General features: G+C 42.2%; 3 protein-coding genes across 3 annotated transcripts; 2 read left to right on the top strand and 1 right to left on the bottom strand.

The window, feature by feature from the left end:
• The first annotated feature begins 326 nt into the window (after positions 1–326).
• On the top strand, positions 327–2,332 carry LOC104421117 (60S ribosomal protein L35a-3). The gene is made up of 5 exons (XM_010032962.3): positions 327–453; positions 554–589; positions 1,037–1,265; positions 1,350–1,392; positions 2,144–2,332. Exons 1-4 carry the CDS (start codon positions 422–424, stop codon positions 1,389–1,391), a joined length of 339 nt encoding a protein of 112 aa, XP_010031264.1. The 5' UTR covers positions 327–421; the 3' UTR covers position 1,392; positions 2,144–2,332.
• A 1,904-nt stretch (positions 2,333–4,236) lies between these two features.
• LOC104421116 (uncharacterized protein At2g39910) lies at positions 4,237–8,681 on the top strand. The gene is given in 11 exon segments (XM_010032958.3): positions 4,237–4,402; positions 4,498–5,029; positions 5,132–5,218; positions 5,450–5,640; positions 6,086–6,162; positions 6,165–6,280; positions 6,948–7,012; positions 7,533–7,634; positions 7,717–7,890; positions 8,001–8,069; positions 8,185–8,681. Coding segments are annotated over 9 exon segments (1,371 nt in total). The 5' UTR covers positions 4,237–4,337; the 3' UTR covers positions 7,853–7,890; positions 8,001–8,069; positions 8,185–8,681.
• Positions 8,682–11,183: 2,502 nt separating this feature from the next.
• LOC104423350 (probable LRR receptor-like serine/threonine-protein kinase At3g47570) lies at positions 11,184–13,773 on the bottom strand. The gene is made up of 2 exons (XM_039299416.1): positions 12,030–13,773; positions 11,184–11,575 (listed from the first exon to the last, which is right to left on the bottom strand). The coding sequence occupies exons 1-2, from the start codon at positions 13,771–13,773 to the stop codon at positions 11,184–11,186; spliced, it is 2,136 nt and encodes a 711-aa protein (XP_039155350.1).
• Between the last annotated feature and the right edge of the window lie 2,526 nt (positions 13,774–16,299).

Here is a 16,299-nt window from a genome sequence, read left to right as displayed (position 1 = left end):
ACTTTTTGACTCGGTATTTAACAGTAATATATACTTTAAAATATGATACGACGTCGAAATTTTTTTTCATTAGCTCATTTCCTTAGGAAATTCAGTCGAAATTTATAAAATCTTTTCCGGAAAGACGGAGCTGAAACTTCCAATTTTTCTATTATCTCCCCCCCCTCTCTCTCCCAATGTTTTAATTTCTGGATTTGCTATATCCACCCGAGTTCTTGGCCCATTTTACCTTTTACATATGGGCCAAAGCCCAATAAGGAGCCCTAGACCATGGCCCAAATAGATCCCGGGCGTAACTCCCTATAAAAGCGTGAGTTGGAGCTAGGGTTTTGAGGATCCTCTTGCATCGGCGTCGTCACTCACTCGGTCAAGCGGGGAAGGCGGAGGAGCGCAGGCAGCCTCGAGCGACGGAGAAGCGGCCATGGTGAAGGGACGCCAGGGAGAGAGAGTCAGGTCTGCGATCCGCGTCTCCGCTCGCGCTTTGCTCTAGTCGTCGTCTTCTTCCATTGCTAAGTGATGCCAATTCGTTCGTTTTCTCTCCATTTGATTGCAGGCTCTACGTGAGAGGCACCGTCCTCGGGTACAAGAGGTGCGTGCGCCCTGTTTCTCATCGATTCTTAGTACCTCTTGTTGCTCTGTTCTTCTACGTGAGTAGAGATGTGGGTTCAATCGAGTTTGGCTTTCTCGTGCTGTTGGATAGGCTTTCGATTATTTCGTAGTGGAGCCTTGGTTTAGGTTTGAGCTTTCGGTGACGGCTTGCTTGATTTCCCCATGTGATTGAAGCTGATTTCATGGGGAAGTGTCTCTAGAGGAGTTTGGGTCCCTTAGCTGAATTAGCTGAGTATCTGCGTAGGAAGGACTTGTTGTTGATGTGATTTGTTGTAGTTTTGGGTGGAATCTATTGGCGGGTTTAGATGTGAGGGAAAGGGGAAAGAATTCGTGTTAGCTTTTATGAAGTACAAGTTATTGGGTCTGTGGCTATACTTTGTGTATTTCCTTTCTGTTGAGGTAGTTGAAATTTCTCTTGTTGAAACAGGTCGAAGTCTAACCAGTACCCGAATACGTCTTTGATCCAAATTGAGGGAGTCAACACCCAAGAGGAGGTAGCATGGTACGCTGGTAAGCGCATGGCCTACATATACAAGGCGAAGGTGAAGAAGAATGGATCGCACTATCGATGCATTTGGGGGAAAGTTATCAGGCCTCATGGTAACAGCGGTGTCGTCCGTGCCAAGTTCAAGTCGAACTTGCCTCCCAAATCCATGGTAGAGTAGATAATAGAACCTTTTAGGAGCATTGTATATTATGGACGTCTTTAGCTCGTGTATTGATTTTTCTATCTTTTACAGGGAGCTAGGGTAAGGGTTTTCATGTATCCCAGCAACATATGAGGTATGTGTGCTTTAAATGATGTTTTTTTTTTCTTTTTAAGAGCAATTATCTTTTCTGTGGTTCATCATTAGTTGTTCGATTTCGAAAATATTGCCAGTCATGTTTGCGATCTGTTGCCTTTTCTCTTAGTTTCCATATTTAGTTGTTTGTAACTTCATTGACCACTTACTGTGAACCTTGTAATAACTGTCCCTGTCATTGCAATGACTGAGCTTGAGGTTGCTTCATCTTCTTTCCACTTCAAAGAATAAGCTGTTGATATTTTAATAAGTTGAGCAAATGATTGGCATACCAATAATTGTATGTTATGTTTCCCAGTTGATTGCTGTAAGGGTGTTTTTGGTTGAACAAATAATCTCTTCACACCTTCTGAATGCTTCATTCTATGAGGGAAATGAATAGCTTCTTTTAGCCATGTTTACTCATCTCCAACCATTTATCGTCAAGTTTGCAATGTTTCTATGCGAAGTCAATTGTCAAGTATCCTCTGTTAAGTCATATGTTTCTTTTAATGGTGATGTCCTAAATTATGTTAGGTCATTGGCAACCCACTGTTGGGCTTCTCTTGCTCATTGTTCTTGTGCACATATTAATTCTCCCTTTCTACATCACCTTGGTTGTCTGAAATGATTAGTGGTCCTAAGTTGTGTTGATATTTTGAAGCAATAGTATTTATTATCTGCATCCTTCTTTCGCAAACAAAAATATAGCCTTTCTTACTTTCTAACTATTTTTTTGGGTGCTTTTGCAGCTTCTGGGTTCGGTTGGTCCCTTGTTGGCTTGAGAGAGGATCTACTTTTTTGTTTTCTTTGAGAGCAAGCTTAGATTATTCTGTAGCAACACTGAAAAAACTTCTGCCAATTGCCCGCGTTTGCTTAAAATCTGCAATCAGTACTTCTGTGAATCATGAGCCTACTTTTGGGATTTGCTTTCCTCTTTCGCCTGGTTGCCCATATTTGGTACTTGTATCTGGTGATTTTTTTTGTGGTTCTCACTGTGCATGATAGATCGGGAGTTGAGCTGGAGATGATCGCTCTGCTCAGTTATTCATGAGCTTTTTCTACGAGGATCGATGAACCAAAGGTTATTGCGCTGAACGAATGTTAAATTATCTATCGCAATTGGCACAGAGTGATTCTTGATCACCTATTTGTCCGTCTGGCATGCGGTCGATCATCAGTCCTATTATGTTGAAATGTACAAAACTAGCAACAATTCAAATTAGAGGGAGTGCTGAAGGATATGCCTGAGTTTCCATCCCCATATGATCAACCGTTGTTATGAAACGAGCCAGTTTTTTCCCCTAGTTGCTAAATTGAGTGGCCGCTAAAGTTAGATTAATGCTCCGCAGCTTCAAAACGATGCGACTTTATTTTAGCAAGAGATTATGTCAAGCCCTTACCGGCATGGCCGATGCTGCTGAGTTCTCTACAATTTCTTATCTGGGACGCTGAGATGTTCGCTGTCAATGCCCATAGCCTTAATCTCGAAATCGGCAGTCTCGTCTTGGTCTTTGTTTCATAAATAACAACGAAATGATCTTTGTAACCAACAGTATACACACCATGGTAGAGCAAACCAAAGTTGGGTAATTTCACTGTTGCAAGCACTGGAACGGTGGAGCTTACGAGTAATGATGTTTCGCTGGCATGTCTGGGACTTTGCTCTTGAATTACCAATGAACACGTCCATATCATAAATGGTTTCACTCGTCCTTCTTCTTACCAGGGCTCACAAATATAAAAGTGATGGTGTTGCCATCACTGCCGTTGCCGGTGCACTTGAGCATCCTGGCCATGTTGCCGAGGTGCATGCCCTATGGTTAGAATTGAGGTGATGGCCTAGGGCGAGAACCCAGTCACCCAAGCAGTTGATGAGGTCAACTTGACTGATTCGAGGACCTTCTTCAGGAGAACCCCCTTGCCCTAGTCTAAGCTCCTGCATGGCTTTTGGGGGACTTTGATCAGATTAGATCGATCGATCTTCGATGCCAGAAACTAGGAGGGTGCAACCAAATTGGTTCCACTCGGGAATTGGATTGGGTTGTCTGAGAACTAGTTCCTGTTGGAATCGGTTTAGGAATAGGTTCCAAATTTTTGGAATCGATTTTCGGTTCAGGAACAAGTTTCGAGTGAATACCTATTCAAGAAATAGACTAGACCGCCTTGTTTTGGAACCAATTTTATAATTTTATAAAAAAAATCAAAATCCCAAGTTCTTGTCCCTCTAAATTCTAAACTCAATACTCTTTTGTCTTTTGTCCTTTCTCGGATCCTCAGAACTTCTCTCCCAAATTTTTATAGATAAATGAGAAATTGAGTTTTTATAATTCATGTTTTCTGTTATGTATTTAAAATTTTTATTGTTTATAATTATACATGATTATGTGTTCATCTTATGGATTATTTTTTTTTTTTGGTGAATTAGAATTTTTATTGTTCATTTTTTACTTTGAATCATTTTGTTACTCATAACGTCAAATGATTTTTCTGTAAAAAATGAACCCAAAGAAGGAACAAAAAAATAAAACGGTTTCCGTGTAGACCTAAAAATTGGAGGAAAAAACATGATAGGTTCTAGAGCTAGTTCTAGGCAAATGGGATAGGTTTCGAGTTTTAGTACTGGAATGCCACCTATTTTAAAAGCGATCATCCCTTAGGAACTTTTTAGAGAGGGGGGGAGTCAAACTCAGGAAAATGGCGCCGAGAGAGTGGGTTACTTGCCCTCGGCCCATATAGAAATCTTCTTCACGGCCCAGTTGCGCATCGGCCTCTTGCTTCGGTTCCAACTCAAAGCTCACAGTCGCCCTCCGTCTCGCTCGTTCGCTCGCTCTCCCGCTAAATCGATTCGAGCTCCAGTTCCCTCCCTCAAATCCCTCTGCGAAATTGCCGAATTGAAGTCGGCCGATCCTCCGCCCGCCCGCTAGCTGCCCGCGACCACGCGGCATGAATCCGGCCGCGCCTCCCGCCTCCTCGAGTTCGCCGGCGGCTCTCCGCGGCCGTCTCCTCCAGTAAAGCTCCGACGCCGAGCTCTCCGTTCGTCAGCGCTTTCGACTGCCGCGTCGCGTTCGACTCATCGCGAGTTCTTTTTCTTGTCGGTTTTCAGGTTATCGGATTCGATCCTGTCGTCCCTGTCGGAGGCACGCGAGGCGCCCCCGGAGCACTCGAGCGTCTCCGTCAAGTCCATGCTCGAGTCTCTTCTCCAGCGCGAGGCCGCCGCGGCTCGAAGCCCTAGCGTCGGTGAGCGCGAGCTCCGCGCTTCGGTCAGGGACCTCGCTCTGGCCTGCGCGCTTCTGGTCGCCGCGCGGTGCTCGAAGCACGATTTGCTCTCGTGGATAACGCGAGACCTCTCGGCGCTCGCGGGTTCGGCATTCGGCGACCTCGCGGAAGCTTGTGCTGGTTATTTCGGAGAGGACGGTGCGAGGAGAGCTGGTGAGATGGGGATTGATTATGGCTCCGGAGTTTCGGCGGAGACGAGGTTGGTGATCGAGTTGATGCCTGAGGTGTTGCCTTTGTTGAAGGAAAGGATTAAGGAGAGCTCGATCGATGAGTCCGACGAAGCCTTTGCTGCGTCGGCGAAGGTCCCTGTTGGTTATGCCATTGTGGCTGCTCATCAGCTTAGATGGTTTGTTACTCAGGTTTGAGGTGATTTGTTCTTATGTTTGTTGATGGCCTCCATAATGTTGAGTATTTTCGTGAGTTTATGATCGTTACTTGTTCTTGTCTTCATGCGCCTGTAGGTTGATCATCCTTATATGGGAAAGCTGTGTAATTTGGTGATTCCTTGTGCTCTAACCGCACTCGATCACTGGTCACCTATTGTCAAAGTATGTACTTCTTCCATGCATTTTATCCTCACTTTTGATGATTTATGGTGGCATTAATCTTGTTTCCTAATTGACAGACTTGATTGATGTTTGAAGTTTTCTTTTTTCTTTTCAATTTTTATTTTGGGAGATTCATTTATGCTTTATCGAATTGCAAAATTAAAAGTAATCAAAGCTGCTCAAGTCATGGATGCAGAGCTTTTGAAAGTCTTTTCTGTTGCTTACCTTCAGGGTCAGGGCATGATTAGCTTCACACATCTTGCGAAAAATGTGAATACTGCTGAGCTTGGTTGGTACAAAGATCCAATTCTCGATGCATGCTGCCAAAACATTGCTTCTGATGATGATATTTGGCACCCTGCGGTTGAGATGTCGGTTCTTCTAGTGACCAGTACTCAACGAGACAACCCTCGAAGCCCTTGGTAAAATTTTTCTTCTTTATGTCACATGGTTAAAGAACATGCCAGAAAGTTATTTGAAAAGAATTTCTCATCATTGGGAGTTAATATAATGTGATAATCATATAACGTACTGAGAGTTTGGGCCACATATTTTTGTGTAGATTGTGTTCAGTGGGGATAAAAGAAGTCCTTTTCCTGTGGAAACTAAAAATTTAAGAGGCTTTTATGATCATAGGAAAGCAACCCATGTTGGAAGCTGTCTCCTAGACTCCTATCATATTTACCTTGAGGACAAGTACATTTTCGAGATTGTGGAAATTGGATCTCTTAGGCATAATACATACTACTTTGAATCAATAAAATGCTCAGAATCTTATCAAGTGTTCAGATTGTTGCATGTAATTTCTTTTCAGTTATTCGAGAGTTGTACGTTCATTAGTAGTTCATCAATTCAATTTTCTGGTAGGTTTGAGAGATTACTGAATGAGATGTTAAGTCATTTGGAGCGCCAACCAAGGAATAAGGAGCGTCGCATAGCCTGGCTGAGTTGATTGAGCCACTCCTCAATGTTGTTGGTCTTGTGTTATTAGCTCATTTTAGACGCCTTTTTCCTCTACTCTTTCAGTGGATGCATGCTGATGACGATGAGACTGTTCTACTGGTAAGAAACATAGATGCTTATATGAGTATAATGGATTTCTTTTGGGAGTCTAATTTGGCCAAAAAACTGGAAATCAGTGATTATTGTCCCGGCACTTTCTGTTCACTGGCGTGGCATGTGAGTTTCTGCTCTCCTTTAACTTGTTTGACTATGGTGAATCATTTCTTGCAAAATCTGGTAATAATATTTTCTTAAATTTTATAAGCATTTTGAGGACCATATTGCGCTTCGTGTGGTTTATGTATCTGCCATCAAGAGGACAATGCTGGATTTTCAAACCTTCAAATTGCGTTAAAGCTCAGACATGTCTTTTTCTTTTTATAAGTGCCCCATTAAAATTTAATTGTTCTACTAGGTTTTACTGATCCTTTCTTTGACAAAGTCAATGAGTTACTGACCAAGAAATGATTCTATGAATGATGATTGGCTAATTGGTCATAATGATATCGTATAGCCATCCTTCTCAGCACGGCACCTGGCTTACTAAACTGTAAATATGCTCTGACTTGCTAACTAGGTTAGTAGAGATTTAAATTAATCACCCATGGAAAAGTGCTGATGTTACGCAGTTCAATATTTTTCCTTGTTTTCTTAATTTTTGATGCATCATTCCGCTGTCAACACATCTTTCACTTCACTATAGAATTTTCATTCTCTTCCTGCACAGGTTCTTCAGAGGGCTCATACAATTATGAGGCTAACGTGGATAAGGAACACGCCATTTGTTGAAAGGTAAATTACGACTTGTTTGATTAACCTCATATAAGCAGTGGAGATGCTTTGGCTTCTATGAGCAGCTCTTTTGCGTATTATATATTTAGGTTTACAATGAAAAATGAAGGATGAACCTAATTGATCTGTATGTGAATGTATTTGGATGCCGTTTCTGGAATCATGCTAACGAACTTAAAGATGAATAGCAACTGTCTGCTTCATGCATAAACCTTGGAGGTGTTAGTGTGGATTCTTCTTTTTCGAGAGATTGTTTTATGCGTTATATTGCCCTTTCCTTTTTTCCATTTTCGTTATTTCTTCTTTGGGATTATTAGGAAGTTGACCTTTTTCATCAATTTCCTCCTGAGCAGACTTTTGTCCTTCTTTACCCCTGGAAATTTTCGATGCACTTAAGTGTGGGAGAACTATCTTTTGCCCTTCGTCTGAGCTTTGCAATGTGGACGTTTCTATAGGATCGAGTATTTGCCCATGGATTTCCTTGGTGTTTTCTCATAAATTATTCCCTTATTGCTTCTAGATTAGTGGATGAACTTCTTGTATTATACAAGGAGGCGGCATTGAGAAGAAAGCGAGAAGAAATAAGGACACACATTCTACAGATACTGCTCTTGCTTCAACAGTAAGGATTGCTTATTTTCCCCCTCATAGATAACCTTGACAGAGATTCATGCTTAGCTTTCTATGTCTTTGTGGATGCAAAGATGCAAGGACATGCAGTTTGAAGCAGCCTGGGACAAGCACAGGAATGATCCAAACTTGGCAAAGCTTGGCTCATCTCTGAGCGGAACACAGCAACGTGTGGTTGACTCTGGCTCTACTACTGCTGTGTCTGAGTAGCAAATCAACAGAGCTTTCAACATGTTATTTTTTGCAAGGTCAAACTAGACATATGGCAGAACTCTTATTTTTCTCAATCTAGATGAAGTGGGATAACATAAGCTGTTGTATATGAATCATGAAATTTTTGGTTGACCATCTGATGCAGGTAATGCAATGATTAAGTCAATGAGAAGTTTTGAGTTCAGATCCGTGATAACCAATGCAATCAGATGAGGTTGGGCCTCTTTCATCTTCACCTTTCTTGCCCTACCCGGTTTTGTCCCAATTTATTCATTCGGTTTTTATTTTCCTTGTCTTCTGGTGGTTTTTTGGCATGCTATGGTCACCAGTAAGGTATCAATGGATCTCCTTCAGATACATCTGCAGCCACAGCTGCGTTTTGAGCTGATGGTGCTAGATGTCACCCACGATTGGCCACAAATACATATCAGATTACGTGGCCTAGTATGCTCATGATGCCAATCACTGTTTATGTGTAAATCGCTAGTTCTCACATGTTCATATGTGCACTTGCATTGTTCTTGGACAAGGTGGTCTTACACAAGAACCAATTCCGATGCTCAAGTTGCCAATGTTGCGTTTCAGTACTATATATATATATATTGGTTTTCACCAGTCAATATGGAATCTTCTTTTTTAAGTAGTTAGCTCCAGAAAAACTGATTCAAGACGAGAATACCTGGCTTTACAAGCCTTTCTCTTTGGGTGTCAACAGGATGTCTAGGCTCTTTAAGCACCCAACTAATCTCGATCTGGTGTGACAATCTTCCCAAAGTTTATGGCAATTTTGGAATAGCAGAGAAAATTAGTAGTGGAGTTTGATGCATCGCTTCTGCGCTTTTGTTGGTTATTCCTCTTTTGTCTAGGGAAGTATCTTCTGTAAGTCTTATATTCTAGTAAAGGAGCGGAATGATGCTGATACTGAGAGCCCGAGACAAAAGGAAGTTCAGACTCTTGACAAGCTTAATTACTTTTTTACAGCTTCAGGCTCGATAGAAGCTCCAGATATGTTCAGCATAAGCCCACTTCTTGACAACCGTTTTGAATGTTTAGTTGGCTAAAATGCATACCTTAGTGAAGATACAAGCGAAGTTCATTTTGCGGGTGGTGCATATGAACCTGCAATGGCTGCCAAGCTCAATTGAATACATTGTGCCTATTTATATGTCCCAGCATAAAGATCAATAATCTTTGTATGACAGAAATTATTAATGCAAATCCAAGTTTCAATTCTCATCCTCATGGCCTCTAAGAATTTGATCATATTTCCTAGTGGATATACCCTATGTGAGGGTGTTTCCTATTAGATATGCCCTTACAAATTTTATAAATTTGTCCGAAACACTGTAAGTTAGGGAATCAGCGTCGGGTAGGAAGCAAATCCTCTGGTGTCTTGTTTCGCCTGCTACCGCTGGATAATTAAATTCTTTAAATTCATTCAGGCATGATGTAATCGTGTATCTTTATAGGCAGACAAGCATGAACACTACAAAATCATCTGGTTATTTTAATGAGACTTTGTCTTGATGTTGCTTTCCTAGTATGCTTGCTTTGCTCTATGTTGCTACTAGGAGTGACTTCTTGTGTATGTAGTTTTATAAGGAAAGAGATCTTATGATGTATATATATACCTATCATGGGTATTTCAGCTTTACCACTCTCAAGAGGGAACCAGAACATAGGAGTTGGTTGAAGGAGAGATACCGGGGAAAATCTTGAAGAATTCCACTGGGTATGGCCCTTTTTATAGGGGCGGCCGTAATGTGGTTCGTCGGCGACGGCAGGGGAACGGCCGCTTGATGCACGGCGGAGCAGCAACGAGCGCGGGGAGAGAGAAATGTTTAGATTCAAATTTTCAAGAGGAAAGAAATGGAGACGACAGAGGAACGAACGGGGCTTCTCTTTCCTTCGTTTGAGAAAGAAAACAAAAGCTTAAGCCGCAATAAATGCTCTGATAGGAGAGAGAGCGTGCAGGCTAGGAGGAGAGAGGGCTCGGTAGGCTAGGAGGAGGAGAGAGAGGGGAAGAAGGCAGAAGGCACCAAGTGGGCCCACCGCTCCACATGGCACTTCGTGAGTGGCCGGGGACCACGCTGACGTGGAGGTCCCGGACCACCCAATATTTTCTCGCAGCACAGGCCAATGCCTCGGAAGTTTCAGGCCTACGTTGTGTAGCTCGAGGCCGAAGTTGTGCGACGTTCTGCTTACACTGCATTGTCTCACGGGCATCAACAAAGCATCTGCTTCCAGGGTTGCCACGGCGTTTAGAAGCGCCATAAGGGTACTGCCCCCATTTCCCAAAAGGATAGAGGGCGAAAGGCATGCACGAAGACAAAGTTCCAAGGCATTCAAATTTTAGCTCGTCAGGTCAGATTTAGAGTCAGTTGCCTAGGCCCGTTCATTGAGAAGACATAAACTAGGTAAGCTGGGCGGGCCGTACCTATATCTAAATTTGGGCTGAAATCTAAGAAGGGAAGACTTCCGGGTAGGCTTCACGCCATTTTCCTACTGTGCTTCGTCACTCTCTCCGTCCTCGAACTTAAAAAACTGCGAGCGAATACTTCAGGGTTTTCTCAGTCGACTGTCGCAGAGAGGGATAGCGAGCGAGCGAGAGAGCGAAGCGAGAGAGAGGGGAATCCAAGCCGAGAGCTGGTGGAAGTTAACTGGGGCAGAGCGACGCGAAATCAATGGCTCTGAAGCATCTGTGGGTTCTCTACAGGTTGCCCCGCAACCCCAAGCCCTGAACATCAAGAAAATCGAGATGGCATCATAGTACGGGTTTTGTGCCGAATCTCGATGGGTGGTTGGTCGAGGACATTTTGGAGCTTTTCTGGGTTTTTTCCTCTAGAAGCTTCTCTTTCCTATCCCCTCCAACATTGTCTGTTCATCTCTTCACAAACCCGCCTCCCAACGCCATTACATTTCGTCCCCTATTATTATTATTATTTTAGCCTTTTTCTTCTCTTCTTTCTCAAGGAAAATCGGTTCCGGAGATGGTTTTGGGCAAACGGTGGTGCAGTCTACGCTTTGCTGAGTCACTGTTTGAGCATTCCTTCGTTTTGATTCCATTGTATGAGCATTTTTCGCTTCTCTGTCGTGCGATAAAAGCGCAAAAGAACAGAGGGCTTTGAAGTGTTTATTCAAGTACTGTCCTTTTTCAGGATTCAGCAAGTCAAGATCTATCTAATACCCCTAAAACATGAAAACTGAAATAACAGTAACTAATCAACTTAGAACATGTCGCAGACCTACATTTCCAAACAAGGAACTGAGGAAATAGTAAAGCAATCAACTCTTGCTCTTCCCATGTTGCTCAATTTCTCCATCGCCTCTAGCGGAATCCCATTTTGTTGACTCTCTCTTTCAGCGAACGCAATCTTCTCACCACATCACTTATCTTCATTCTCTTTTGTGGCAGCTCTGCAGAGCAGGCAACTCCAATTTCAAATATCATCACCAAGCACTCTTGAACATGAGCACTGATGCCTTTTTTATTGCTCAGAGTGTCTGCAATTGATGATTCCTCTGTCTCACAAAATAGGAGCTGCTGATCTGTTATCTCTGCCACCCTTTCTGGCAAAGCCGCTGCACAGTAATCGTGAAGGTTCAAAGCATCCTTAAACATGTCATGGGTGGGTCTCTTTCCTGTAAAAATCTCCAGCAGCAGGACTCCGTAGCTGTACATGTCGCCATCTTTGGACACTTCGCTTCCCATTCCATACTCTGCAGTTGAATTTTACTTGACACATGAGATGATATGGGCAAATCATCAGGAGAAGGAAGAGGATGCACGTATAAAGGCAAGGGAAAAAAATTATTGAAGGGCGGCAATTAAGAAATCTGGTTGATAATGGCAAGTTACACAGCACGTTAAGCATGATTTTTTGAAGTCAGATTTTCTATTCATACAACCTTGGTACTTTTACGAATAGAATATACAATTGAATCAAATGGATGACAAAAAAGAAAAAAAAAATGAACCGAACCGAACTACCCTGTTAAGTTACTATGGTTCTCTTAGTTTTGTAAGGCATAAAAAAGTTGACCGAGATGAACGAGTCTGACCTGTCTGCATGACTAGTGGCGATGTTTCAAACAAGAAATTCCCTACATGCATTATCAAGGAAAGACCTTATAGGATAAGAATTAATATTGGATATATTGCAAGTATACATACCTGGAGGAGCATAGCCAATGGTTCCTCTAAGTCCAATTGAGCTGGTTTGACTCACTGGCAAATCACCGATGGTGTTTGGGAATATCCTAGCCAAGCCAAAGTCACCGACATGTCCATTCATTTGGGCATCGAGTAGAATGTTGCTCGGTTTGAGGTCACAATGGATCACCTCCATTTGGCACTGATGATGGAGATAATCCACTGTGCATGCTACATCAAAAGCAATGTTTAGTCTTTGAACAAAAGTTAATTCATGCCTTGGCGTCCCATTTGGTGCAAGATACTGATGCAACCACTCCTCCAAGCTATCGTTTTCCATGAACTCGTAGACCAAAGCCTTAAACTCATTGCCCTGGAAATCGACACTGGAACAAGCTGTTAGAATCTTAACAAGGTTCCGATGCCTTATGTTTTTTAGGACTTCGCACTCTGCCGCGAAACTTTTGGATGCTCCTCGTTGCTTCAAGTTAAAAACCTTAACTGCCACTATTTTGTTTTCATCTGCTAGGTTCCCTTTATACACGGACCCGAAACCACCCATTCCGATGAAATTGCTAGAGCTGAATCCATCTGTTGCTTTAACTAAGTCTTCATAAGACACTTGCTGAAATCCCCCTATTGATGGAGTCTCTAGAGGAGCCTCACTTTTCTTCCTCCTCAGCCAATAAAACGTCATCAGTAGCAACAGAAGAATGAGCGCCGCTACTATCCCACATGTAACTGTAATGATAACGGAACGGGAGATAGATGATCCACGTTTTCCCTTGCTCGTCGAACAACTTGGCAAATCTAGGATTGACATACCGCCACAGAGTTTATCGTTTCCTTTGAGCGAAGTTGCGCTCGTGTTCAGGAACACCCCTTTGCTCGGTACCTCACCCTCAAAGTTGTTGAAAGATAGATTCAGGTACTGCAATTGAAATTTCTCCAAGAATGTCGGAACAGGGCCAGACAAATTATTACTCGAGAGGTCTATGTACTGAAGACCATTCAAGGAACTCAAGAATGACGAGACATTCCCTTCAAATAGATTATTTTGCATGTGAAGCTCCACCAAACTAGTGCACCTACCGAGGCTACTAGGGATTTTTCCCGATAGTTTGTTGCCATGTACGTCTAATTTGGCTAAGTTGTTCAATTTACCAATTTCTTCTGGTAAGGAACCACTCAATTGGTTTTCGGATAGATCAAAATAGATAGACAGGGAAAATATAGTGAAAGCTTGAGATGGTATAATTCCACTAAGATCATTTTGCGAAAGGTCAATCCCTAACAAGTTTTGGCATTTCCTAATACTCGGAGGAATGCTCCCTTGTAAATTGTTCCCATTCAAGGAGAGTTTGATTAGCTCCGTCAGGTTCCCTATTGTGGAAGGGATATTCCCGGTGAGTTTGTTCATAGAAGCAGCAAACTTCTTCAGCTTGATGAGATTTCCAATGGTATCGGGAATGCTGCTTGTGAACTTGTTAAAGCTTATGTCCAACATTTCTAGGCCACGCAAGTTTCCAATGCTTGGAGGGATATTTCCAAACAATCGATTCATCTCGAATGACATTACACTCAAATGGGAAGATAAGTTGCCTATGGATTTAGGCAAAGTACCTTCGAAATTGTTGCCACCGATTGCCAGGAGCTCTAGGCTAGTAGAATTGATCGATTCAAAGAATTTAAGGTCAAGTTGCGCTCCGCTACCTAGGTAGTTGGCCGAAGTACTTATCCTCTTAAGCTGATTTAGCTTTTCCATGGTAGGCACGTTTCCAGAAAATTTATTTAACGGGATTACTAGGTCCATTAAGTTAGTGGCATTTGCAATGGAAGCAGGAATTGGCCCAGTAAATTGATTGTCCGCGACACTTAACACAACAAGATTACGAAGAGTGATACCTAAATCTGAAGGAAGACTCCTTCAAGTTGGTTTTGGGAAAATGAAAGGTATGAAGGGAAGATATGTTGAAGATGGAGGAAGGGAGAGTGCCAGAGAGTCCATTAAAACCAAAATAAAGATCCTCCAAATTTTGCAAACGGCCTAATGAGGCCGGAACTCTTCCCACAAAGTCATTAGACGATGCCGAGATAAACACCAGAGATGTGAGGTTCCCGAAATTCTTCGGGATGTTTCCCGAGAGATTGTTCCAATGTATAGATAATCCCATTAGCTTTGATAAAGAAGCAATTGATATTGGAACTTCACCAACTAGCATATTATAGCCCATTCGCAAAACTTCAAGATTAATGCAGCCTGAGATGTTGGCAGGAATTTGATCGGAGAATGTGTTGTTCTCTAGGTTTAAGTATTTGAGTCTATACAACTTACCGATCTCTGGGGGGATTTCGCCAACAAAAGTGTTGTTTTTGATGTCCAATTTCTGGAGAAAGGTCAGGTTTCCTATAAAAGGAGATAGCGACCCTACGAGATTCATAGATGAAAGCATCAAATGGATTACCCTCGGATGCCGACGGCCACATGTGATCCCGTGCCACTGGCAAAAATGGATAGAGTCATTCCACGTCCTGAAGACCCCGAATGGATCGCCGGATATCTTATCCTTGAATTGGAGCAATGCATCTCGGTTGGTTTTGTTGGTTGTAGGAATCAAGATTGCTCTACAGTAAGGCAGTGGCACCACCAATGTAACGAAAGAAAGTAGACAGAGAGAAGTGATTGAGAAGGACATGAAATAACTCATGCTTGCAAGTTTTTTGGTTCCTCACACTTCGATAACTATCTATCAAGAAATGGATGGAGTTCTTGGCCATAGCCCTCAGCTGCTAGATGTTCATTAAAAACATGGTCATCCCACTTAGCATCCTACTCTTGGCATGATGAGCGGAAGACTCATAAAGCAGAAAGACTCATAAAGCAAAGCATATCTGAGTCATTTGCTTTATGAGTCTTCCGCTAATCATGCCCAGAGTAAGATTACGAGTGGGATGGCTATGTTTTAGTTCTTCTGATAAGCATATGAAAGTCCTTTGCTTTATGAGTCTTCCTGCTTTCTTCTACAGAAGACTCATAAAGCATATGAGTCTGAGTCCTTTGCTTTATGAGTCTTCCGCTCATCATGCCGAGAGCAGGATTACAACTAGGATGGCTATGTTTTAAGTTCTTCTAATAAGCATGTGATGGCCATGTTAGGTGTCCTAAATGTATGCAATAGTCTAAAAGCACCACTCACCTAGAAATATCCAAACCTAACAATGTGTAACTAAAAGAGCCGACGATCTTGCAATTCTATCAATTAAATGAGAATCAACCTTAAAGCCAAGTAAATACTACAACTACGAATCGGCTAAACGTTACCTAAATGCTAACAAAACGACTCCTATGCGCTAACAAATCGCTCACCCGAAATGATTATACAAACCTAAACAAGACGTGAAACTTGACCTCAAAACCGTAAAATTTTGCTCCAACTAAACCGTTGTGCCAAAACGACTCACGTCAAAACTCATAGCTCCATGACACCAAAAACCATAATTTCCATGAAGTCCCGAAGCTCCACAACTCAAAAAACGGATTACATGGCTCAAATTTCTGAAAGTTCCGAATTTAAGCACCAAATCTGGAAACTACTCCAATCAGACGAACAAGGGGAGCAAGCACTTACCGGACATTGTGATACGCAGCGGAGTCAGGCTTGATGAGGTGTCCATGACTTGTACGCACAAAGCCTTTTCTCTTGTCTTTTTCTTATTCTTCTTTCCTCTTCTTTCTTTTCCTTTCTCTTCTTTTTCCTTCTTTTCCTGAAAGCCCTCGATCTCCGCTCTTAAGCTGAGCGTCCACTTCCTCTTTTTGATTTCTTTTGTTGACTTTCAAATTTCTTTTTTTCTTTTATGATTTAAAGTGGGTCCCACCACCTTATTTTTTGACCTAGTCAAAATCTCAAATATTAATATATGAGTCTTAGTCTCTTGCTTTGCAAGTCTTTAGAAGACTCAAAAAACATATGAGTCTTGGTCCTTTACTTTACGAGTTTTCCACATCATGCCAAGAGTAGGATTGTGAGTAGGATGATCATGTTTCAGTCCTCTGGTAAGCATGTGATAACCATGTTGAGCGGCTTAAAAGTCGCAATGAACTATAGGAGCGGGTGGTTGAAGTGCATGTGTTTTTTCTATTGCTCTGATTCACGAATCTTTCATAAATCTCTTGGCCCAAAAGAAGTCCTGATAGCAAGTCTTGGGCACCAAAAGCATTGGCTGGTAATAAGTAAAAGCAAAAAAAAAAAAAAAAAAAAAAAACTAAGGGCTAATATCATGAAAAGCCCCA

The sequence above is a fragment of the Eucalyptus grandis genome, chromosome 1 (assembly GCF_016545825.1).
Source record: "Eucalyptus grandis isolate ANBG69807.140 chromosome 1, ASM1654582v1, whole genome shotgun sequence".
Classification (NCBI taxonomy): domain Eukaryota; kingdom Viridiplantae; phylum Streptophyta; class Magnoliopsida; order Myrtales; family Myrtaceae; genus Eucalyptus; species Eucalyptus grandis.
This window is presented reverse-complemented; position numbering and strand designations above follow the sequence as displayed.